This window comes from Netta rufina, assembly GCF_964035555.1.
Source record: "Netta rufina genome assembly, chromosome: 23".
Classification (NCBI taxonomy): domain Eukaryota; kingdom Metazoa; phylum Chordata; class Aves; order Anseriformes; family Anatidae; genus Netta; species Netta rufina.
In genome coordinates, this window is record NC_140147.1 from 377,059 (window position 1) to 402,016 (window position 24,958).

The window sequence follows — 24,958 nt, forward strand, 5'->3', positions numbered from 1 at the left end:
AATGGCACTGCATTGTTTTTATTTTAAGCCTCTTTACACAATGAAAGATGTTGGAATGCAGGTTCTTACACATTTTACACAAGATACATTGACAACATCACTTACTTGATTTGCGTTATAAAACTGTTTCTGAAGGTTTTCCACTTATCCCTACTTACACAAACTTTTACAATGGGGTAGAAGTTAAACAATTAACAAAATATAAACACCACAGAATCCAAAATGGACTTCTGGAAATTTTAAAATACACAGGCCTCATGGACAATACAAGATTTTTTTTTTCTCCTTTTTTTTTGTACTGTAGAACAGTGAGACAAAAGTCAGACTTTAAGTGATTTTAATACCTGAAGAGATACATAAATATCATGCCTTTGGAGGCAAGATGAACAAAAACATTCTCCTGCCGTTTTAATACATACTATTCCTACCTCTGGAACAAGGACCTGCCTGCAGGATCCCATTTTGCAACTCGAAGCTGGTGGCAGGAAGGGATCACAAGCTGGCACAATATGGGGTTGAAAACTACTGCGCCTATGCAAATTCGTGACCATTGCTTTTTCTCTCCACCGTCAATCAAGTGAAAATACTTTTGAAAGTTCAATAAACACTTCATATAGAATTAAAATACAATAAAATGAATTGAAAAAGGCCAATTTCAGAATGATTTATATATATATATATATATATATGAATATAAGCAGCCTGGCTTGTTCAGAAAATTGTAATCTTTTTATAGAAAAAGAATCTGGGTAGACTAAAAAAGGTTGATTATAAAATAGCGTAAAAGCATAGGAGCATGTGTCATTACACTGAGGCATATTTTCCTCCTACTAAAACACTTAACATGAGTTTACAAAATTAAAGTTCTGTATTTTAAAAGATGCATCCTAGTCTCAAAATTAGTGGATGCTCTATCAGACATACAGGATGCTACACAGAAAAACTCCTAATGAAAAACAGCAAACAAGGGCTCAAACTGCATAAAAGCTGGCTAAGCCAGGCAACTGACTGTCTTCTTAAAAAAAAAGTAACAAAAAGAAAGACTAGAGAAGTTTAGGACCACAGGTTAAAAGTTAACCCTAGGTGTTTTATCTCCTAACATCATTTAGTCATAACATAACAGTCATAGAATTTATTTATAAATGGAGGCCATCTCTAGAACTGGAGAGGAACAAACATTACCATACTTTTCGAGAGGATCAGAGACAACACATTCAATAGCTGAATCCCTATTTCACTCTGCATATTGTAATTCACTCTTAATTAGATGTCAGTGCAAACCATTGTACCATCAGATAGCAGCAGTAGTGTTGGGGACAGACTCCCAGTCTGTCTTTTAGTGGTCTGTGGTTCTTCCTCCTGTACTCTTCAAGTAGTTCTGCGAACTACACAGAATTTAGTTCCATACGTGTATTTGTGCCTCATGTCAAATTAAACATATCTGAGAAAAGCAAGCATTAACTTTCACACTTAAGAAGATTACTGGCTGGAAAGGAATTTTAGCATAAAGAGTATTCTTTGCTTCCATTTAACTTTTACATGAATTAGAAGTCGTTGTACTGGCACAAATCGGGTTTTAATTGCTATACAAAGAACTTTCTTGAATCCAATAGTGACAGTAAGATATTATTTCAGCACTTGGTACATCACACTTCACAGTATAAAGAGAAGGTAACATCTTAAAAAAAAATCTAAACTTCCTATTTTTCACTATTGCAAGTCAGGTGGATTTGCTACACTTGGGGCACTAGTCCTTATAATTAAAGTGCTTTTTAGAGCATTGGCATCCAAAATCTTGAACATGAGAGACAACTACAAGTAAAATCCATTGCTGCTATATGTAATATATAGCAGCACTACAGACATCAACACGTGTACTCAGTAAGTGTCTGATTTTGATACTATCCTGAGCATCCCAGTTTAACAGTGCATAGTACCCCCTACTTCCAGTGTACAATCAAACGCTTTAGATTCATTCAGTATTGTTGCAGGTGGTTCTGGACGCCTTGTCTGCATTATCTTCTGTTTGGGATTTTTAATTTCATCTTCCTCTTCTGTCTCACTTTCACAGACGTGGACAACTACACTAGGAGTTGATTCAGTTCCTGCATGAAGTTCATACTTCTCCCCTGAAAAGCGGCAAACAAAGATCATACTAAGAACATCCCTAGCAATACTAAGCCACTTTATCTCAGAAAATCCTTAAGAGCTGCAGTATACAACCAAATATTAATTTACTCCCATCTCAACTTTAATTTGCTCAAATTTCATAATTCACCAGACCTGTTTCATGTTTTGAAAATAGCTCCTGTATCTGTTACACTATTCTCTGAAATGCAGTCTTTTAATTGATCTTCAAAAAGGAAAGAGGGAGATGTAAGAGGGCATTGTAAAAAATACTGGACCCAATTCAAGAGATTACACACCAAAGCACTTCTGATGTGAGAACGATAAACCTCCTTTTCAGGGAAAACAGTGTTTTTCTGAGTAAGACCTGTGAAAAAGTTTGACAATCCAACAAAAAAAGTGCATACTGCTTCATTAACAACTGCGGCTGTTTGTCTGCAAGACACTGAACTTTCCATTGCTCTCTTGTATGTTAGTTAATACTAAGGCTATAGCAAAATTCAGTAAATGGATGTCATGGAACCAGTGCCACACAGTCTAGTTCTGCGTTATACTTTCAATGAGTTAATGAATGAAGTAAATTGTGATGGATCATTTTATTCAAGTAATATCAAGTCAGACAGACTCAGTTTCTTCTCACAGAAAAGACAAGTACATAAATTCTCTGAATAAGTATTTTTGAAGTTAAATAACACAGCAAAAGCAGGTAAGTATCCTTACCTGGTCCGAGCTTGGAGACAGCACAAAGCAGGTCATAGTTTATCAGCGGAGTTGCATCTTCACTCTGTTTCCATCCAACTGGTGGAGATGCAGGTGGTGATATCAGAAACTGTTTAACAGGTTGTGGAGGAAGAAGGTAGGACTTGTCTCCTACTTCACTGGACACCTGCACCTGAAGACAAAGGCCAGGAGACACAGAATGAAATCACAAATATTAATTCTTCTTATTTAGTCTATTAAGTTCGAGCTGAAAAGTAAAACCATCTCCTAAAGCATGAATTTCTCAATGAGTAGAAATAATACATGATAGTATAGAACAAGAGGTCAAAGGTAGCTTCAAAACTTCTCAGAAATTAAACTCAGGGGCAAATGTGACACAAGAAAGAAAGAAACAGGGACACATGCAGAACAAATTAGTGTTCCGTAATACCTGTGCAAAATATAGCTTCAGCTTTTTTCCATTGAAGTCAGTTTCATGAAGTTCTATCCGTGCTCTTGCTGCTGCCTCTGGATTGCTGAAGTTTATCCTTACTCTTCTAAAACTTTTAAATGACTGGAATGTGACTTGATTATCATAGACTGTGAAAAGAGCTTCAAATCTTTCCTAGAGATGAAGTACAAAGATTCTTTAAACATAAAATGAACATTTTCACTCAATGAAAACACATTTTCCTTTCATTTTTGTCTCTCAAATCCCATGCGTTTCCCTTAATCATCTCCTAAACCTGTGCATTGCATACTTTGCTCTTTGACTGCTTGATCTCACTGCTTAAAATCTGAATTCCAAAAGTACATTGATGAGAACGAGCCCATGTAACTCAAAAGATGAACTGCCATCTAGTGACACTTTCCCAAAAGTGCAGTCAACAAAAGTAGCTGCACCTTGCACCCAAGCACCTCCAAAAATACTATGCAGGTCAGTTCATTTTTAAATTGAATAAGCTAAAGCAGAGAGTGCTTAAAAACTGTCAACATTCACAGGATGAATGAGTAAGACTACTTTTGAAGAGACAAAGATCTATTATTACTGAACACTTTTTTTGGAAAAAAAAAAAAAAAAAACACACCACAAACATGTTCCACTGAATACGGAATCTTATCTTCATTTTTTTCAATAATTAATAACTGCATTGTTACAAAATTGAATCAATTTTAATTCGATAGTTCTCTATGAAAGATAATTTGCATATCTTTGCCCTAGTTTTAAATGCAGTTATTTTTAGTATTTGAGAAAGGGACAATATGTACTTTTACTCTTTTAATTCGTAACCTTTAGCTATTAGGAGTACACTTGAAAAGATGTTTTTAGATATGTAAAAGACAAAATTATTAGAAAATACAAGATAACTTAGACATCTTCCAGTTTTTCCTGTAAACTTACTGGGCATTTAACTTAAAACATTTAAGCAAAAGAGAACATTGAATTAAACATGCAGCTAATTCAGTAGTGAACTGTTTAAGTGTTGCTTTAATTAATCAACAGAATACAAAAAAAAACAACTCCAGAGGCTGAAAAATGTCAAAAAAGGATGAAAGAATGAGGAATAGAACCTGAGCAAAATGCTTCATAAGAATTAAATATCCAGATTTCAAATTAATAGCATCTTTTTAACCATTTCTTCTAATCAGAACATTAATCGTTATTTGCTTATGCAAAAATTCACAAATAAAAATGCTAAGGACAAAATATTTGTGTCTACATACAGAACCAGGCAATCTATTCGTTACAATTGTCACTACTACAGAAATCAGGGAAGAGAAAAATTCATTTTGATGCAGTCTTCCTGCAAGTGCTGCTAGCTATGCTACTGTTACCAAACAAACTAGAAGAATGTTGACAGGAAAACCCTAAGTGCCACCAAAACAAACAAACAGAAACACAGAACAGAACAAAACCAAGGAACACCACAATTTTTCAAATAGCTTTCTGTATGTGTGCAGACAGCACAAATTGCATTTGATTCGGTAACTGCTGTGCATTCAGCCTTTAATAAAAACAGATGTAATGCAGAAGTACATCAAGCCATTGAAATGTGTGTCCAGGGGCTGACTAAGCACAATTTCATAACACAGATAAAAGCCATATTATATAGCAAAGCCCTTCTGTTCTTTTGAGCACTAGGCAGAAGCCTGCGTAGTAAGTTTCTCATTTATAGACGTAACGCACACAATTCTGACTTATCCTGAATCAACATCTTGGCTATGACAATAAATCAGCTTAGATGAGCTTGCTGACAGTACAATCAGTACACTTCACAAACTCCATTTGATAAGAAAAATTTAACCAGAAGTGGTTAAATTCACAAGTGGTTCCATGTGACATCTAATTATCCTGGTATTGTTAGAGAAGAAGAGCTAGCACATCTGCCTAGATGCACCTCATGTGCCCTGCCATACATGTACTATGAGAAAACCTCCACAGAAAGAGCAGATGTGCATATGGAAATGACAGATCACTGGCAGACGTGTAAAATAATTTAGCAGGGCAACACTTCTATACCAGATGCACAACAAGTGATGGGACACCACTGTTGCACAAGTGTGAAACACTTCACAAGGATTTCTGTGAACTGCAAAAGCTGCAAACCAAAGATTTCATATTGGCCCCTCCGTTTTTTCCTCAACAGCTCACGTACTCTTGATAATTACTCCTGATGCTCTTGGAAGCAAAGGGCAAGTACAGATTTGACTGAACACAGATGTTAGCAGGCCCGAGATGATTTAGTTTGTTATAAGGTCTTAAGCCATTTCTAAGGTGTTTTTTAACTCAAATCAGACCATGCATCCTGAAAATGTGTAATGCTTTTTTTTTTTTTTAACAGCATCTTTGCCTTAAAATAATTAATAATTTAAGTTTACCTTCAAATTGTATTTAAATTCCTCCCTTAGACTTGGTACCACGGATACATAGAAAAAACAGAAAAGCTTGTTTTCTTGTGGAAGAAGCACATATCTATTAGCAACTTAGCTACTGTAAAACTACAGCGTTACCTGCTCCTTGGCAACTGCTCTCATTCTGATCTGAGCTTACTGGTAAATAATTCGTGTGGTTTGTTCTTCCACCCCTCCCACATGATGTGCAACAATACACTGGAGATCCAGACAAAAGCATTCTCTAGCCGTATCTATACTTACAGTACTGTACCCCAGATATGCCCCTCTCCACCTTACCTTTTCTTCCTGTACCTCAAACACTGCTTCGTGAACACTGCAAGCAAACAGGGAGGTAGGCAAGTCACTTAAATCCATCATTTCTTCCAAATCATCTTCATTTTCTCCAAAAATCATCTGTTCTTCCTCTTCTTGGTCACTGCTGTAGAGGTCTGACTGGCTGTCACTCCAAGACTTCATAGTATCTCTGAGCATCGTCCACCCAAGGCAACTCTTTTACGTTCCACAGTTTCCAGTAAGGGCCTGCCATGTAAACAAAGCAAAAACAGCGTCAAGGTGCCACATCTTGGGTTGTCTGATCCCTAATGGAAATAATTTTACAGAAGAGAACAGAAATCAACATGAAACTTGCTCTCTCATCCACACAAGAGAAGACTGTATCCCCTTTCTGTAAACCCATGAAAAGGAGCATGAAGTCGCTCAGTCAAGTCATGACATTTCTCCTCCTTTTACTCTGACATAAAACAAGAACTTCTGTACTGTTCTACAAGCTTTTCTCTGTGACATTTTTCAGTCAATAGCAATTTCTTAAAGCTCTTTCCAAATAATCAGAGTAGTCTTCTGACACTTGAAGGAACATCAGTATTTCATCAGAGGGAACAGATGTACAGAAGAGCTGAATCATCTGTCCAAGCTTCTCCGTGCCAGCAGCAGACACAGGAACAAAGCCAGGCATCACCCAGCGTGAGGACGCTGCCTTGTCCCAAGCACTGGGAACACCTTCCCCACATGCAGGAGACTTACGGCTGTGAATACTGCATGTATGTCAGGGGAGAACAGAAAAAACAAGCAAGAGGCTAAACAAAAGATTTTAGGTTAAAAAATAAATAAAAAATAGTTTGTACTGTCACAAAACAAAAGCATGTAACACTTCAACAGCAAATACCTTGCCACCTCCCACTGCAAAAGTCACCGGGTTACTGCACTAGCAGATATTCCAGTGTAAATGACAGAGAACACACAAGTCTGTACTGCATTTAGGTTCGGTGGGAGGGGTGTTAGTTTGTGATACAGCCCTGAAACAAAGGGTGAACAAACGTGTTATGTTTCACTGGCAACAACCTCATTCAAGTGTTTGCCTAACCAGTTTAATCCTTCGAAGCAGGATCATGACAAACACCATCAACTGAGACCAATATGCACAAAAAACCACCATAAACAATCCATGCTCACACAGGGGAAAAGGTTTAAGATTGGTATTTTAATTAGCAACAGCCAAACACTCTCAACACTCTGTATTTAAGGAAAAATAACACATGAAAATGGGGAAAAAAATAATTTGGTACCCGTTTCAGGTATTTACAAACTGCTTAGTCACAGCACCAGCAGGGTGCATTGCCACGTCTGTAAACACACAGACTCCCCAGGTGTGATGCTAACTTCATTTGGTCAAACCAACGTGACCTTGGGGACACCGAGCTGTCTGAGGCAGCGTGTGCACCTGGCAGCATGGTTCAGCATCTCGCCTCTGCCGAGCTGTGACCGGGGCACAGCAAGCTCCTGGGGTGCACCGCAGGCGCCCTGCAGCACCGCACAACGGATGCAAGTGCAAGGCAACACAGAGCTGCTGAAACACTCGGCTTTGTGCTTGCTGATTCATTCAAAAAGGAAAGAGAAAAGGGAAAGAAAACACGCCAGCCCGGTGAAAACAAGCCACCATCTGGCCTGGAGGCACAGGCCCGGCCCCGCGTGGCACCCAGCGCAGAGCAGGGAGCCTGGCAGCCAGGGCAAGGGAGAAGGGGCACTGGGAAGGGAGAGCTCGGTAACTCCCCATCGAAACTCAAAGACCCAAACTAACGATGGGTAAGACAGGAAATAAGGTAAAATAGGGACCAATGCAAAACACGGCCCAGTTGGCCACACTGAAGAGCTGTGAGCCTGAGCTGGGCCCCGCAGGCTGTGAGGTGACACCAACACAGCACGCGGAGCAAGGCGAAGCCACCACAGAAACAGGATTAACCAAGAGCCCTGCGGCGCTCCCCCCGCGCCCTGCTGACAGCGCTGGAGAGCCAGAAATCGCAGTTGAAATGAGCGAGAATTTAATCCACTGATTATCAGCCGAATCCACTGCCCTCCTCTGAAGTCATTACCAGCTTTCACATCCTTTAAGGAGCTTCCAGCTGCAGGTTGCCAGCACCAAACACAGCAGTCAGGGCCCACGGAGATGCTCCCTTGGTCAGCATGCAAGCACAAGAGAATGGCACCTCAGAAAAGAATGCGCAAAGAGATGGACAAAATGAAGGCAGAGCTGGGATTGTATTTATACACATAAAACACCCGACTCTGTACAGAGTATCAGCTAGGAATGCAATGAGACTTTGTACAGACTCCTTGAATAGATGCAATCCTTTTCCCAGCAGCGAGGCAAGTGTGCAAATATCTACTTGAAAACAAAATAGGATGTATATTTTTAAGAAGAACAATATAAGGGACTAAAACACTAAGCTAAAGCCATAAGGAATGCATTGTGGGAAAAAATAATCCCAGAAGTTTTTACTTCTTTTACCAAATTTGGTTAAAATAACTCAGAGAATTCAGACTGAGTTCAAATCTCACGCATGAGGAGGGTCTAAAACTCTGAAAATTATTTGGTATTTTGAAAAAAAGACATCCATGTTTTTTCCATGTGTGCTTGGCATCACAGAATAAGACAATTTTGTAAACGAAACGGTGACAACACATCCGGTAAGGAGCAGTAAAAGGCAAGAATGAAAGCGATGTAAACAGTACACCTAAGGAAAAGTCTTTGCCAAATCAATTTGGAATTTGAGAAGGATCAATTACAAACTGAAATGCTTGCAAACAAATGCCAGGAGATCACAGAGCCACACAGACCATTAGAAAAGAAAGAAAAAAAATAAAGAAAAGCAACAAAAAAGCCCCAAGATCTAACTTCTTTCAATTTTACATACCATTAAACAATTCAACTAGGTAACGAAGCAGACGGAGATAAAGCGATGGCCACCAGATTTTTACCAGAGGTGAATCGGCCAGACTTGAGTAAAACAGCCCCTCTGGTGTGATGGAAGTTAACCTGCAGACCCGCAGACACCTTCAATGTGCTGTGTGCTGATACTTCTCACCCACAGCCCCGTTACACAGGCAATCAGCACCTGCCGCTCCCCACCCGTGTGTTCCCACCTTCAGAACACGCAGATTACCACAAGTGACCGCGGCGTGGTTGCTCAGACACAGCGGAGCGATGGCCCTGCAGGCCTGCTGTCTGCTCAGCAGGGAAGATGACTCCAGCAAACCTTCCACAGCACAAATACCCTTGTAACGAGCAAAAGCAGTGCTTTCCTCACAAGCAATTTGTGGTATTATGACCCATGCCAAATACCACGCAGGCGTGCGTTGCAGTCCGTGAGAGGTGCTCTGCAGCTTTGCACAGAAGTTGCAGCCCCTCGAGACGACACACACCTGCTGGGCACGCTGCGTTCAGCTTTTACACACTGCCAACGTCCTCGCTGCCTTCAGGTTTCATCATGTATCAATTCGTCATGCTGCACCATTTAATTACAGCAACGAAACGCATTACTGAGAGATGTTTTCTGCTCTGTGAAATGACAGCAAGCCTCCAACACCAGTCAGCCTCCAATAACCTGCCTGAACAACACTGGGCAGCTGGGGCAGCTCAACCATCCCCACTGCCGTGAAGCAGAGCGTTGCTTTTCTATAGCAAAAATCGAATTACCAGAGAAATCACCACGTTCCTTTAGAAAACCAGAGTAGAAACTTGCACACTGTTAAGCCACGAGAACGCAGTTATTCCCTTAACTCCTACAAGCAGCCTGGAGGGAAAGGGATTCAACAGGAGCGATCTCCATCAAAGGTAACGAACCATTTCAGCAACAAGTTCGACAGTGCTGCTGGATGTACAGCGCAGCACTTCTTGCGAGCATAAAAGCAAAACCTGAAAAGTTTATAGAGACCACAGATCTATAAAAAGAGCTACTTCAATTATATATATATATATATATATATACATATAAATGAGAACACACCACAGCACTAACTGTTTTATCAGAATCCTACAAGGCTAACGCTGTTTTTTCCTCAGATTACCGATTTTTCCTGACTTCACTCACATCAGCATCGAAGCACGGCGGTTACCGAGCACGGCAGGAACACCGAGCAGCTTCCCTGAGACAGGGACAGGGCTGACTGACGGGCACTAAGGAAGCGCCATCGGAAACAGCAGCCCGAGAGGCCGTGCTCCGGCAGGCCGGGGGGAATCATCTCATTGACCACACGAGCGTGCCCGGCAGCCCGACAAACCTCTGCTGCGACCGACGAGCCCGAAGGGCGGCACAGCGAGACACCGGCACAGCGAGACACCGGCCCCCACCGGCCCCGTCCCAGCCCCGCACCGCGGCCCCGGAGCCCCCCGGGCTCTGCCCCCGCCGTTGTTCCCCGCGAAGCAGCGCCTGGCTCCGGCCGCCCCGGACACCCCCGGAGGCAGCCGGCGCTGCCCGCTCACCGCCCCGGGCGGGGGCTCCCGACACTCACGGAGGGAATCCGGCGCCCGCCACTCACCGTCACGGATCCCCTCAGCGGCACCGGGGCAGGGCGGGGAGGGGCGGCACGGGGCGGAGGGGGGGGGGGGCGCCGCGCGCGCTCCCCGGCGGCGCCGAGCGGAGCCTGCGGCCGCGGGAGGGCAGCGGCGCGGGGCGGGAGCGCGCAGGCGTGCGCATCCCCGCGGCTCCTCGGGGAGCTGCGGGGGGGGGCGGTGACCCGGATGGGGGCGGCTCTGCGCATGCGGCAGGGGCCGGGGGGCAGCGGCCCTCGCCTCTGCGCGATCTCGGGGTCGGGGGGGACCGCGCTCGCTCCCGAGCCCCATCCGGGGTGGCCGGGCGGGAGCGCGCATTGCCCTCAGAAAGCCGCAGAGCCGCCTCCACACACACACACACACACACACACAACCTGCTGAATTCCCCTGACACGCAGGGAGCAGCTCCGTCCGCCCCTGTGGAGCCAGCAGCCAGGCAGCATCCTGACATTGAAGCTGAAATTTCGGTGTTAAACGCTCACTCCTAGTCTTGATATAGAAAAAGGCAGCGAGTAATGCTCGTCGTGATCCTGACGGATGGGCTGAGCGCCTCCTCTTTACACTGGCACTTCACAGGTGTCTCTTGTTATAACAGCCACTCTTAAAGGAGGTGTGTTAAACCCTGCCGTGTCTGTCAGGATCCTTAAAGATCTTTAAACCCTGCCGTGTCTGTCAGGATCCCTCAGCTGCTGCTCCCAGCAGCGCCCAGGAGGCCACAGGCAGCGTTACCCGGTCCCCAGGGAGCACAGTGTGGGGCGGCTGTAACACGGCGGTGGATGAGGGGTTGGTGCTACACCACACGCAGGGTTTGGGACCCCAGGAGATGCATCTAACGAGGAGCATCCTGAGGGTTATCTTCTGCATATCCCTCTGGACTAAAACCCAGATGGTGAGTGTTAATTAGGTTGGCAAGCATTCAATTAAGCTACAATGCCAGTATTCTAAATTTATGGCCGTCTATTTCACTTAAGGCTGTTTCCTAACAATGCCATTAAGCGTCTAGTACTGCGATCAACCACACCATATCCTGTACCGGAGGGAGGGCAGCTCCTGCAGCGTGGTGTTCCCAACTAGCAGCAGAGGCCTCTGCTGTCTCGGAGAAACACGCTCGTGTCTCAGTTTCAGCACTGAGGTAGCAGGCATGCAAAACACCTGAGTCAGGCCAATAACAACGATTTTGTTATTGTGATTTGTCTGGTCTCCTCAATCCCTCACTCCTTTATGTTATACTTAGGTCACATTTTCAAGCTCTTCTGTAAAATATAAAGAACAGTAAGATTTCTTGAAAGCCCTCTAAAACCAGTATTTCTAAGTAAACACTTAGAGTCATGTAAATTTGCAAGCCTTAGTAGTGCTGCAGCCCCAAAGATCAGTTGTAGCAACCTGTTTTTTTTTTTTTTTTTAAAAAAAAAGATGGTACTTTGGATGAACATAGTACCTAGGGTTACAAGCTATTACTGTCTTAACTTTCCTTTACTTACAAGCTCATGAAAGGTATAGCAAGAACACTTAGCAGGCCAGAATTCTATAGATTTCATCAAGTTTTTATTAATTTTTCATTTCCAAAGTTCTCACCAAAAAGACAAAATTAAATAGACATGCAACATTGCTTATGAAAAATTAAGCAGTCCTCTTAGCTTTACAGTGTTGGACCATAAGATTTATATGTACTTTTTAATGTGAACAAGAGAACATCATAAGCAGATCATTTTGTACATTCAGCCAACATTGGAGTCGTAATCCACAGCATAAAGTTATATGCAAGATATGCAGTGAGAACAAAGTAAGTGCTCTGGTGCATTGAAAAGCCACACAGTGTAAAGGCAATAGATGTCAGTTCACATTTAATAAGGAAACTAGGAGAGAGAGCAAGGAGATATTCTCCCAGATTAGTAAAGGGGACAGTCAGCTGATTTCTGTGCTCACTTTTTCAGCTTTTGAGTTTTGAAAAAATGCTGCATATTTGGAAATCTAAGCACACTCCACTGTTTACAGTGCCCTGCCTCTCTCAGGATCAGTTCTTGATAAACTGAAGCTTTGACGTACACATGTTCAAGTGTGCTTTACACCAACTGATCACTTTTCATGCTGCAAGAATAATTAGCATGTGATATGGGCTCCTCTCCTTTAAATCTTCACATGTAGTTTAGCTGTGTTTGCTGCAATCCTGGGCATCATTGTCACCTCAACCCTACAAATACTCTGTTAGAAGTATAGAAAAAAAAAAAAAAAAAATCACTGAACCGGGCAGAGAAAGGCCCACACAGGAGAAGTACAAGTGGATGCTCAGCATCACTCAGAGTAACACTCTCTCCCTCCCCCAGCAAAGCACTGGGTCTGTCTCTCATGAAAAGACAACCCTACGATTAGGAGAAAACCCCAACCAGCTAACCAGAAAAGACAACTGGCCAAAGTCTGCGCATCAGTCAGCTGCAGTTTTTAACTACTTCTGAGAAACTAAGAACTGGGAAAGCTGTGTTCAGTTACACATGGAATCATCCTGTGGACAGGAGTCAACAGCAGGCCCTTCTGATCAACAGCTCTACAGTATAAACATTTTATACCTCCATAGTAATTAAACACAGAATATTACTATGCAAAATATAGAGTGCGTAGGTATGCATGATTTAGCACAGCTTGTTTTAAAACAGGATGTTTCTGCGCTTTCAGAATGATCAGGTTAATCAGCTACTGCCTCTGACTGAAAGGCGAGAGAAAGGGAAAGCCTGTATACTTGTACCCTGCCCAGCCAGACTCCGCTGTACTACTGTTTGTAATTAATGAACAGAAGCGGCACGTAAATTCACAAAATCAATTACTGGGGATATAGAGCCAAAGGTAGAAAATCAGTGTCACTGCAACTTCAACGAGATTAATGTACTGGTAATATTAGCCCATTAACATTGTTATCTTACTTAAGCACACAAAGTATTGTGGGCAAAAGAAAAGCTGATCTTTCTTTAGTTTTCGTAAGCTGTGGTGTATGTGATGCCACTGATAAGATTTAAATTGTCAGATATACCAAGCTGGTGAAGAAACTTCACATACAGACACATGTATGGCCACTAAGCAACTGCTCTTCGCAGAGGAAGGTGGTGGTGGTTGTTTTTTTAAGCTGCACAAAAACACCAAAGCAGTCTCAAATTAAGTTGGTATTCATAGCTGGCAAGGCAAACATGCGAAAGAATAGTTCTGTTGTCACCTACAATAGCAGGAATTGGGAATAGCTATATACAAGTCAGTGGAGCTCTTGGGAATTTTTGGTAGTAGGAACAGAACCTGGGCATAAGTCAATTTAAAAAAAATAAAAGAAATGCAGAAAGCCACTGTTGCAAGCCCAACATCCTTCCAAGCCCTTTGGAACCAGAGTAAGCACTTAAAAATGCACAAAACACATTCACTATTCAAATTAAGCCTTCTAAGGTCATTTGGAGACACCCTTATATGTGTACAGTCCAGGATACACCAAGCAGACTTAAAATTCTGTTTCCAAGTAAAACAACTGCTTTTAGAGAAATGAGGATATCAAAACATCAAAGTAACTTGCATATGCCAGTAAACCTATGTACTTTGTCCCCTTCACTTGATATGATTCTATGATTCTAAGTTTCCCCCCCTTGTGTCTATTCTCCCTTTGTATTAGTTTACAGCCTTCTCTTGGCAGCTGGAAAGATAAATATTGTGAGTACACAATGCTTCATTATTCTTTCAGTACTGAGTGCTGGACTCTGTATGCTTCTTTCTTCCTCCCAGGTCACTCACAGTATTAGGCCAGTACCTTTCTTTCTTTTTTTTTTTTTTTTTTTTTTTTTTTAAAGAAAAAAAGGGACACAAAAGGGCACCCCAACCTACAACACTTAAACTTAGCTTTTTAACACTGCCAAAGGAATGTTGCCTCTTTTAAGCATTTAAGATCACTAGACAAAATTGTAAATCCTGCCCCAACCACAGAGAAAATAAAGAATTAGGACCTCTTCAAGAACTACAAAAATATACCCTTTAGTCAGGTTACTATTCTCATTTCCTCCTTCTTGTACTTCACAGTGTTCCTTCTGTACCATTTCATCCAACTTGAAGTTTTTGCTATGAAACCAGAAAACTGGCAAACAATCTTTGTTCTAAACTGCCATATAATCCAGTGGTGCTATAAAAATAATTCATGTGCTCAGTACATATGTTCAATGGTAGCTAGAGAACAGTTATACCAGAAGTGCCCAAGAAGACAGAGTAAGTTCCACTATTCATGCTTGAAAGTGATTACATTTTATTGCCATGTTAAGGTAGTAGCTTGGTGGTTATGTTAGACACATGAGGATTTACAACTTCTAGAGAGAGACTGATGGTTTTCTAGAGAAGAGATTAAATCCTTCCCTCCTCTCACTGAGAGTAACTCCTGAAAATTTCTATTTGAAGATAAACTCTCTGCCAGCAGGGCTAAAAATTGCACGGTCACTCCTCTTCCCACAGCTCTGCATTTCTACAGCGTCTGTCATCCCATCGGTTTCATAAAGCCACGACACCACATTCTGCATTTCACACTCCCAGATAGCAGCCTTGAATGGAGAACTGGGATTTACTTCTTGCTAAGATGAACACTTTCAAATTCACAACTATAGAGAGCTGTTTATTTTAATAATCAGCCTTGAAAGTTAAGTTTGAGACAAGCTTTAAACTATACCAAGGTTGGTTTTACACTTTCTTATGTTTTAAAAGGTAAATAAATAAAGGTCATACTTCTTATGATTCAGATCAGTTCCTTGAATATCAGTCACTCACTCCTTTTTGCTGTGCTCCAGCACCCGGTAGGGTGGAGCAGAAACTCCTCTGGAACCATGTTGCTCCTGCACTATTGGCAACGTAGCTGGAGTATAAATTTCCGGCATGTTGTCATTGTTCTCTAGGGCACCATAGGAAAAGGAAGCTTTGAGGTCAGGCTGCACCGCAATCCCCTTATCATGCACGTTTTGCATGCCTGAAAAGTACAAAGACAGAATAAATGCTTAGGAACAGAAGTAGTGCATTCAATCTACACTCTATTAAATCTGCAAATTCTATGGTCTCGGAGTTAGCAATGTATGTGGCTCATCAGCTCCCTGAGTGTTAAATGAAAGACAGTGTTCTTCTGCTTAGCTCTAAAACAATTAATGAAGAAATAATGCTCAAGTGAATGAGAGATGGCAGTCATTTATCAAATGCTGCATGTCTTTTACACAGATCACCAGAAAGACATTTAGCTGTTACTTCCTAAAAATAAGTTTCTGATCTTTCTGTCCTCTACCTCTTGCCACATACCTCAGTCATCCCCAGTAATCGGTTCCTCCTGCTTGCTGAGAACCAATCCCAAGCAAATGCTCAAAATCAGTTATCTTCCCAGACAGGACTCTTCTGACACTATCCCTGGTGTCAGAGGACCCGGAAAAAGAGTACTGAAGTGGAACATCATCTCTTCTCTGCTTCATGAGAAACATGGATGTACCCCTCACATCGTACAATCAACCAAAGAGAATGAAAAAACATAAAAACAAAACAGCTGCCTGATATATCGAGATGCTTGAGAAACTGAAGCTTGAATTTCCATTGTGAAGCGCAAGACCAAAGAGACAGCAATAAACCACTGTTACCTGGCATAGCATCCATTGATATGTAAGGTTCAAAGGGTACAGATTTCTTCCTATTTCTTGTGATCAGGAAGACACCTAGAAATGCTATGAGGCACCTGAGGAAAAAAAGACAAGTTCTAGTGAGACAACTGTGGAAAGGGAGAGGAGATAATGTTGCACGTTGATTTTTCTGAAGGCCTATCATATAGCACAGTAAAGAATTCAGAACTGGAAGAGAAAGGTCTATGAAGTCAGAATTACAGGGAACCCCCAGCAGAGTAACCTTCTTTGACAGTACTGAAATTCACCTAGCAATCACAGTTTCACTTCTATAAAAATGCTGAAAAAAGTTCATATTAATTAATTGATCTTAACTAAAAGTAGAAAGCAAGCATATCAAAATTTGATTTGCTTTCATGAAATTCCAGGATTTAACAGCCTGAACTTTCCAATATTTCCCAATTGGTAAACACACAAACAACTGCTGATTGATTTTTACAGTATGTTGACAGAGAATGGCACAGTTCTTAATACTGAACTCCAAGATATTGTTTTTTTCCTGCACTAAACGGGGAGACATTTCAGACCATCCCCTGCTTATGGAAAGTTAATCACATCAAATGCTGTATCCTAGGACTAAATGCTGAGTTACATAGTGAGTTTTACTGATTATATCTGCATTGTGTGAATGGCCACACCCTAAGAAACAGGGCTCCTGAAGTCCCATAATTCAGTGAAGGCTCAGTGCAAAACCTGAAACAGATCCCTTACAGATGGCTGCTTCTAGTTATTTCACTGTTCTTTTAGATTCATAAGCTGCTTGACAGCATTCCAGCTCACCTTACATGGAATGGCTACATTTGGAGGAACAGCCCATATGCCTCAACATCCAGGCTGATCACCATTCAGTCAGTAAAAAGATTTAATATGGGGCACAAACCTTTTACAGTTATGCATAACCTAGCATGACAAAATTCTTCTACAGCATGCACCATTACTCAGACAAGGCACTGACTCCATGGGCCACTGTCTGCTCTTACCAGAGAAAGTGTATTCAGTTCACCCTCCTCTCCAGCAGGCCATGCGTCTCATACACACGTACATAAACACATGTAACTTTACATATAGTTTTTAGATTTATATATCTGAAGAAATACTTCTCAGTTTTCCATCAAGGAACCTTAAGACTTACCCAAGTGCAAACATGCATATATGGAGAACATCTTCGCCAGTGAAGTCCAAGTAGAAAGTTGCTCCTTGAAAAAGAAATAATTGATGCTTTTCTTCCCAGCTAACACGAGCATTTAGTGCTGCATCACAAGCATTGGTCCCTCCAGAAATCAAGTCATTAAGATTACTATTTATGTTGTCAGCACCTTATTTGTTTATAGTCTTAAAATAGATTAATATGCCCTATTAATATTTCCACTTTAACAGAAGCTGTGTATGTACAAATCTTCACACAGCAACTAGTACAAGTTTTTCGGTATGGGGGTAGGGTAGGAAATAGCACTGGAACTACTGCAGGTCACTATGCAAATCAGCCTGAGTTCTCACCATATAGCAGTGGTTACCATATAAACATATTTCTGACATCTGAGCAACAGACTGGATCTCTAACTCCAACAGGATCCCTTGGCCCCAGTCACATATACACAGCTTAAAATTAGTAAGATGGCAAGCATCCTTGGCACCCTGGATGTCACGAGGACAAGCAGCCCAGTACACACGTTCTAGCTGTTACTCTTTACAATTCTAATTGATGTAAAGTAAATAAGTTGATGAATCTGAGAGCAGCATATGGCTTGGAACACCCCAGGAAATAAACACTAGCTGAAGAGCAGGCCACGGTCTCTCACAACATTGAAGAAGCGCATTAAAAAGCGATGTGTAACTTAAGGGGGGGAGCTATTGCCCCTATACCGCTAGAAGAGAATTACTAGTTTATGTGGATGGTTCATCTGCTTGACTGCAATGAATGATTTCTCCAGCGTTTTTTTTTCCTTCTAGTTTTGCTCATACATCTAGCTACTGAGGACAAGATATTTAAAAGGATATCTTTAGGTTTGAAGTCTAAGGGGGTTTAAAATGCTTATCTTTGTTCATATAGGTGAAATTTTTCCTGTGTGGGCAAGGGCCCTGAAATTGGAATAATCTGTACAGCAAGTGCCTATACAACTGTGTATCCTAGATACAATACAAACAAGAAAAATCAGGAAGAGAACTGTAACACCTTTTTCCAGAGGAAACAAATACGTTTAACAAAAAGACAGAACTTAACACAGTCTAAATGGGTAATTCACATCTTGGGAGAGGAAAAAGAAATAAAGCCAGCTCCAGAAGAGAGATGACATGAAAATACAAGTCATCATCTTGTGAGTATTCACCTTCCCCAGCTGTGAGAATTATTTTCCAAAATCTCTTGCCCATCTTTTAGAAAGGACCAACACACTGTTTTGTGCAATTACCTGCTGTGATAGCTATTGTTGTGGACAGGATATAGCCGATGCTAGCAATCTGAGACGAGTCATACAGCTGTGAGGCTTGAGCTAAAAACCTGCAATACAATGACAGATGACAGGTTGACTTGGGACAGATACTCAAACTGTGTAGCAGTTACCACAGACTCATACAGTTCTCCTTTCTGGAAGCACCTTTTAAATCAATGGTGAGTAATTTTAAGAAACAGTATTCTCAATAAACCGGCATCAGCATGCTTTGGAATTAATACGAATGATTGAGGAATAAACCTTCTAGCCGTACTCACTACAGGCAGTGAAATTACTGCCACTGACCTTGAGGCCAGAATGCCACCCACGTTTTGAATAGCTCCTTATCCTTGTTCCTACTGCTCCTACTTTTTAATGTTATCACAAGAACAGAGAGGAAAAAAACAGAGCACTGATTTTGGCCTGTGCAAAGATACTCCATTTGATTTGCCACCATTTCAATCGTACCACTGTTTTGCAAATACTTTTCTGATGTATAAATTTGGTATCAAAACTACTTGGCCATGTCACTACATGGAAAAGCAAAGAAAAATGCTATCCCAGGCTCCTGTGACATGGGTTTGAGTACAGGTCATAGAAGAGACCAGGAATTCTTCCCGCTAAAATGTGATCAGCATTCTTTAAATGGATAACAAACATTTAATTACTGACCCACTAAATCCAGCAGTTATAGACAAAGAGAGGGTGAGCATCTTACGTTGCTTGAAAGACTGCTGTAGCAATCATGCACACCAGCATAATATAAAATATTGGGTAGTCAAGCTGGAGGTTTCCTTGTATTGAGACAACAATCATGCCTGCCACAGCTTTCACGGTCACAACAGTCATGGAACCTGTGGATGTTTACAAAAGACAAAGGTGACAATTCAACAATCATTTGCAAAGATCCTAAGCATCACTGTAAAATAGCTTTACCTAATTTGTAGCAAAGTTTCTGGAATAGAGTGATACATTTTATGACATTAATTAGGCCAATAAAATTCCCTACATGCTACAGATGCATCACTTTACTGTAGATTAGTGTTTTAAGCCACAGTAGGAAGATACTTTAAGTCCATATCAACTTACCCAGCAAAGCCACAAGCAGGAGAATAACTACGATATAGTTTGCATTTTTCTCCTTGTAAAAATACAGTAGCAGGCAGAATACGATGATCTCCAAAAGCTACAAAAAAAAAAAAAAAAAAAAAGAAGAGAGAACATTAGATATTAAGTAAATAGCATTGGCAGCAGATGGGATTCTGAGCCAGTCAAAATATCAGAATCATAAAACAGGACAACTCAAAGGAAAACGAGGATCTGACACAGTTCCATATCAAATTTAACATGATCATAGATTCTAACTAGACAAGACATTCAGTAGGTTTTTGCAGTAGAGGAAACATGGGACATCTTTGACATTACATTCTAGGTAAAGAAGCAGATCAAATAATCCCGATTTAATATTCACATCACAGATCCCAGCCTACTTCTTATTTTCCTACTTTCTTTAAATGACCCCTACAGCACTCATTTTATTTAACGGCCAAACTCATCTTTATTAAGGAGCAACAGATTGCACAATATTATCAATGAGACAATGATGACTCCAGAGGAAGTCAGCCTAGGAAAAGAACAGATGCAAGCACAATGTTTGGGCACCTCTAGAAAAACTGTTCTCAGCTGCCCCCAACACTGCTGTCACAGGCTGAGGCTGACAAATCAGGGAAAGAGCAGGCTATTTAAAAATTTTAAGTTAAAGATATTTAAATTCTAAGTTGTGCATGCAGGTGTCCACATGCGCTGTGGAAGTGACACTAGCAAAAGCTGAAAACAGTCCATTAGCAAATAAGAAACATTGCTAGTCCCCATAAATAAAAACACTTGAAACAAAACTCCCAAATCAGGCATACAGCAGAGAACTGTCCCACATGTTACGGGCCATCTTACCATATACAACAGAAATGGCCAGCTCACTAAATGCCTAGTGATATTTTCTCCCGTCATCTTCTCATGACTATTAGGTCCAAATGTTATCAGTAGATAAGTTCCAATAATTGCCAAACCACAGCCTACAAAGGATAAAACATAGCGCCCTTTGGCGACCAAAGGACAAAAAAAGGACAGTTAGAGGGTTAGTATGGATGCATGGAACTAATATCGCACATGCACAGCGGCCATGACATCATGCATATTCCTCCAAATGACTCATTCCTCTGCCATTCATGCCCCACTTTCAAAACATTAGAAGTAAAAATAACCCTAAGCAATATGTGTGGTGTGAGTTGAGAAAAGAACTCACACCAGGACACCTGGTAGCATCTGTTAAACCAACAGAAGTTGTCAGATCTACATCTGGGGCTTGTCATGCCTGCCTACAGCCCATTTTTCAGCAAATAGCAGAACGAATGCCCCAGTTCTGCAAACAGCTGCACACATACAAAATTCATCTGATTCAGTTGTGTGTAAGCTATTACGGAGTCAAGGCCCCTGGCTCCAGATTCAGCTCAGAGAACTGTGATTCTCAAATTTGCAAACAAACATGATTTCTATGTATTCTGAAAAAACTATGAAACAGCAAGATGAGGTTCTGAAAACCTGGCACCAGACATAAACAAAACACACAAAAAATGAATTTTTAACAAACAGTGGATGAGATGACATTTTTTTTTGAAGAGGTACTATAGTTAATGCAGACTTTTCCGTCTCTCTGTGACTCTTAGGAGGCCATGCTATGTGCATGATAGCTTGTAAACAGAAGGGAAAAATGAAAAGGAACTGTGGAACTTACTCAAGAAATCCTTGGGCTTCCATTTTTCTTTAATAAATATAATTCCTATGATCGCACTAGCTATAGGAAAAAAAAGAAAGAGAAACAGGATGATGTACATATTGACCCAGTCACCAGCAGTATCACAGTGCAACACACTCAGACATCAGTCATCTCCTTCTTCCTTACCTATAACAGACACTGCACTGAGAGGCACAATCAGTGAAAGAGGAGCAAAAGCGTAAGAGGAAAACACTCCCAGCTCTCCCAGCACCAGCAGAAACAGTCCACACCACCATGTCTTGGTTTTGAAGTAAGCTCGGGGGTCTTTGGAGCCTGCCAGCCGGATGTGGCTGTATTTCTAGAAAAGAGAATAAAGGTACAGAAGCTTCGGCGTGCTTGATGCTTTTTAATGCAGGATGCTTGAGGCAGGATCAATATTTGTTTCATGATACCCACCTGAAGGTTGAGTGCAATACTGATAACAAGATGCCCAAAAATAGCCAGTAATGCACCAATCAAGTTCTCCTGTAAAAAAGTAAATACACAGATATTAAATTTACCCACTGGACCTTGAAGAGAGTTCAGGCTTTTTGCACAATCTGGAAGAGAGAACACTTTAAAATCTGTTCCTAGATCACCTGTCAATAAATCATTGTTTATCTTCTCTACATGACCTAAGATAATTCAAGTAACTTCCTTGTGGCTCCGTTCCAAATCTATGAAACTTAAGTGAAAGATAACCCTTCCTCAACTAACACTTTGTATGAGAGACAAATTAGCGTGCATGTATTCACATTTTTGCGGTTTCTTAGAGGGAAAGGTCAAACTGCTAAACACAACAACCTGTTCACTCCTTCCTCCCTTCAAAAAATCCATTTTTTAATATCTTTAGCAACACCCTTATGAAATCTGTTTTCATAAGGTTGGCCTGGCATTCAGCAGCATATGGATCAGGAACCTCTACATTCTGCGGGTCACCTTTCAGTAACTATTTTGCTCTTCTCAACCTATACCATCTGCTGGTTTGGTGAGCAGTTTGGCCCATTTAATGGAGCAGTCAATTATCACAGATTTTATGCTGTTTTTTACATGAACCAGACACTCCAAATTAAAAGGTAACTAGTAGCAACTCCTATTAAGTTCTTAGCACATTCCACATAAGCGTTACTAACTCAGCAGTAATTTTCATAGTCCAGAGACAGAGCTTGAAATAAAAAATGTAAAGCAAGCTGAGTCACAAAGGAAATATACATTAGGAGCAAACAGAAGAGCATGAACTCAAGACAGGCCATTTAGCACTTGTGCTCCTTCAACAACTGTCTAGATCTCATTAGATGTCACTAGCACTTTTCATCTCAGTGCAGGTCACCAAGACACAGTGGAGTACTACCTTTGATTGATTTGGGATAATTGAGCTCTCATTTGTATTCCTCCCTTAACTGTAAATTTACAGTTCTTGATTTTAACAATGACTTTAGAGTTTCAAGTTTGTATCAGTGGAACAAAAAGCTTTGTCAGGCTGTGACAAAGTAAGATTCACCCAAGCAGTTTCATTCAAAAACACAAGATGCTTTCCCCACAAGACAGTAAAGTTGGCACAAAAACATCACTGTGTGATCACAGAGAAAGCCACAGAAAATTCAGCATGGTTTCCGGGTTCAGTCTGGAAGACCACGAGGAGGAAGCCCTTTCAGCTGAGGCACTGTAAGTAGAACAGTGTGACTGGCTTCTGGACCGAGAGCTTGCAAGCCTGCGAAAACCTCATGCCAGTCTAACTAATTTTTACAATGCATCTTGGACTGTGTTCTCAAAGTACTTTTTATGGTGGAAAGAAAAAAAAAAGGGGGGGGAAGGAGGGAAAGCCCTTCTTGCAGGGATTTTCCAAGCACCTTCAGAATGATGGATTTGTAGGAGAGTGATTTGGGAACAGTTCCATTTACAGTTGGAGAATAAGGAGGAATTATTGCAACAGGTCCTACCTTGGCTACAGGCTCTGAGAGATCATGGGCTGAAATGTAAGCACTCAGATACTGCAGATGAGAACATCTGGTCGCAATCACTGATGTACAGAATAGTTTGAAGAGTTACCTAGCAAAACTTATTGCTCCTAACCCATTTTAGACAGCTATGTGATCTTTTAACTGCCAATCATTCTTTCTTCACTTTGTCTAGCTCTTTGAGACGTAGAATTTCTTTCTCCCACTGCTTATATACACAGTATATAATACACTCAGGCCTGCAGGCATGGCTAAATACAAAGACAGTGCACTTTCTGCAAAAAAAAATAACCAAAATAAGTGGCATTATCAGCTTACTTGAATAGTTAAGGCCTTCTAGGGGTAGTCTGGGGTAGAAACCTGACCTTGTAAGAAAAGGAGTCTGTGTGTGGCTGCACAGAAACCGCTGCTGTGGCCAGTGGGAGTTGCTGAAGTTGCAGATTTGGACTGTTGCCTCCTTCCATTTTTATTTACTGAAGTGTTTGGTTTTCAGCCTCTGAGATGCCAGAACTTCTCTTTAAAGAAGAGACTTGGACTCTGCTAGAACCATGTTATCTGGAACTTAGTACCAGTCCTTCTCATCCGTCCTGTTTAGCATGGACAAACGATTACATCCGTGAAGCACAAACAAGCTCTCTGTAATTTATCTGTTGCTCTTCTTCCTCCACTGGGCTACGCTGAGATAGAATAGGCACTGCAGGCAGAGATGGAGATGAACCAATATTTCCAGTGAGTTAGTGGGGCACTAATGTTATATTCCTCCAAGATGACACTGAATAAAGAAAAAAAAAAAAGAAAAAAAAAAAAAAAGAAGAATCAGGTCAAATGAACTCAACTGTCCAAAAGCTGCAGTGAAATGATGCTGATTCCACAGAAAACTCACTGGAATCAAACTAAGAGCTGCACATAGCAGCAGAGAAAGAGTTTAAATCCCTTCTCAGAAAGTCCCGTGCACAGGAGCTTGCAGAGGCGTTTGCCCACCGGAGCCCACACGCTGCCTCAGCCCCAGGGGCGCGGTACCCCGCCGGCATCTAACCGAGCTCCTCTCAGGAAGCCCCGGCCGTGCTCCGAGCCCCATTTCTGGTGTCCCTGCTCCCCGCAGCCTCCCGCTGCTCGCTCGGCGCCCCGCCAGCAGCGTGCCGGGGCTGGCAGCGGAGCCGGGCTCGGCCCGGGCGGCCGGACACCGGGCCCGAGGCAGGGCCGGCGGGGAGGAGGCCGCCCGGCGCCGGGGCAGGGCCGGGCCCTGCCGGGGAGGTGCCCGCGATCCGCGAAGCCCCGGGCCGGGCCGTGCCCGCCCGCGCACTCACCTGCTGCCTCCGCGGCCCCATGGCCCGGCCGCCTCGCCCCCACCTCCTGCCCGCGGCCGAGCGCGGCGCCCGCCCGGCCCCCCCCAGGCCCCGAGGCGGCGGCGGGGGCGCTCCCGGTCCCGGCCGCCAGCGCCACCTTAAGGCGCGTGCGCGAGGGGCCGGCCCCGAGCCACCTTAAGCAGCCGCGCGGAGGGCGGTTCTGAGAGCTCGCCTGCCATTGGGTGC

At 42.2% G+C, this 24,958-nt stretch overlaps 2 protein-coding genes across 4 annotated transcripts; both read right to left on the reverse strand.

Annotated features, from left to right (window-relative positions):
* RCAN3 (RCAN family member 3) lies at nt 1-6,213 on the reverse strand (the record flags this gene model as incomplete). Its single annotated transcript, XM_084300471.1, has 4 exons — nt 1-2,129; nt 2,848-3,019; nt 3,278-3,451; nt 6,019-6,213. The coding sequence occupies 4 exons, from the start codon at nt 6,211-6,213 to the stop codon at nt 1,921-1,923; spliced, it is 750 nt and encodes a 249-aa protein (XP_084156597.1). The 3' UTR covers nt 1-1,920.
* On the reverse strand, nt 6,158-24,868 carry NIPAL3 (NIPA like domain containing 3). 3 transcript variants are annotated; one of them, XM_084300469.1, is made up of 13 exons: nt 24,734-24,868; nt 23,792-24,198; nt 21,886-21,954; nt 21,616-21,787; nt 21,448-21,507; nt 20,607-20,752; nt 19,746-19,842; nt 19,375-19,510; nt 18,636-18,724; nt 17,360-17,423; nt 16,189-16,283; nt 15,344-15,539; nt 6,158-6,261 (listed from the first exon to the last, which is right to left on the reverse strand). In XM_084300469.1, exons 2-13 carry the CDS (start codon nt 23,888-23,890, stop codon nt 6,195-6,197), a joined length of 1,290 nt encoding a protein of 429 aa, XP_084156595.1. In that variant the 5' UTR covers nt 23,891-24,198; nt 24,734-24,868; the 3' UTR covers nt 6,158-6,194. The 3 variants fall into 3 exon arrangements, with proteins under 3 accessions (XP_084156595.1, XP_084156594.1, XP_084156596.1); XM_084300468.1 differs by having other exon boundaries at nt 17,360-17,498; XM_084300470.1 differs by lacking the exons at nt 6,158-6,261; nt 15,344-15,539; nt 16,189-16,283; nt 17,360-17,423 and adding an exon at nt 17,434-17,524.
* Between the last annotated feature and the right edge of the window lie 90 nt (nt 24,869-24,958).

Excerpts from the sequence above, each read along its gene's own strand:
- NIPAL3 (XM_084300468.1), bottom strand. The coding sequence starts at position 23,890 with ATGGAAGGAGGCAACAGTCCAAATCTGCAACTTCAGCAACTCCCACTG. Across the intron at positions 17,499-18,635 it reads AACAATAGCTATCACAGCAG|GGACCAATGCTTGTGATGCA; the intron begins GTAATTGCACAA and ends TGATTTCTGGAG. Across the intron at positions 15,540-16,188 it reads ATCAATGGATGCTATGCCAG|GCATGCAAAACGTGCATGAT; the intron begins GTAACAGTGGTT and ends TGTACTTTTCAG.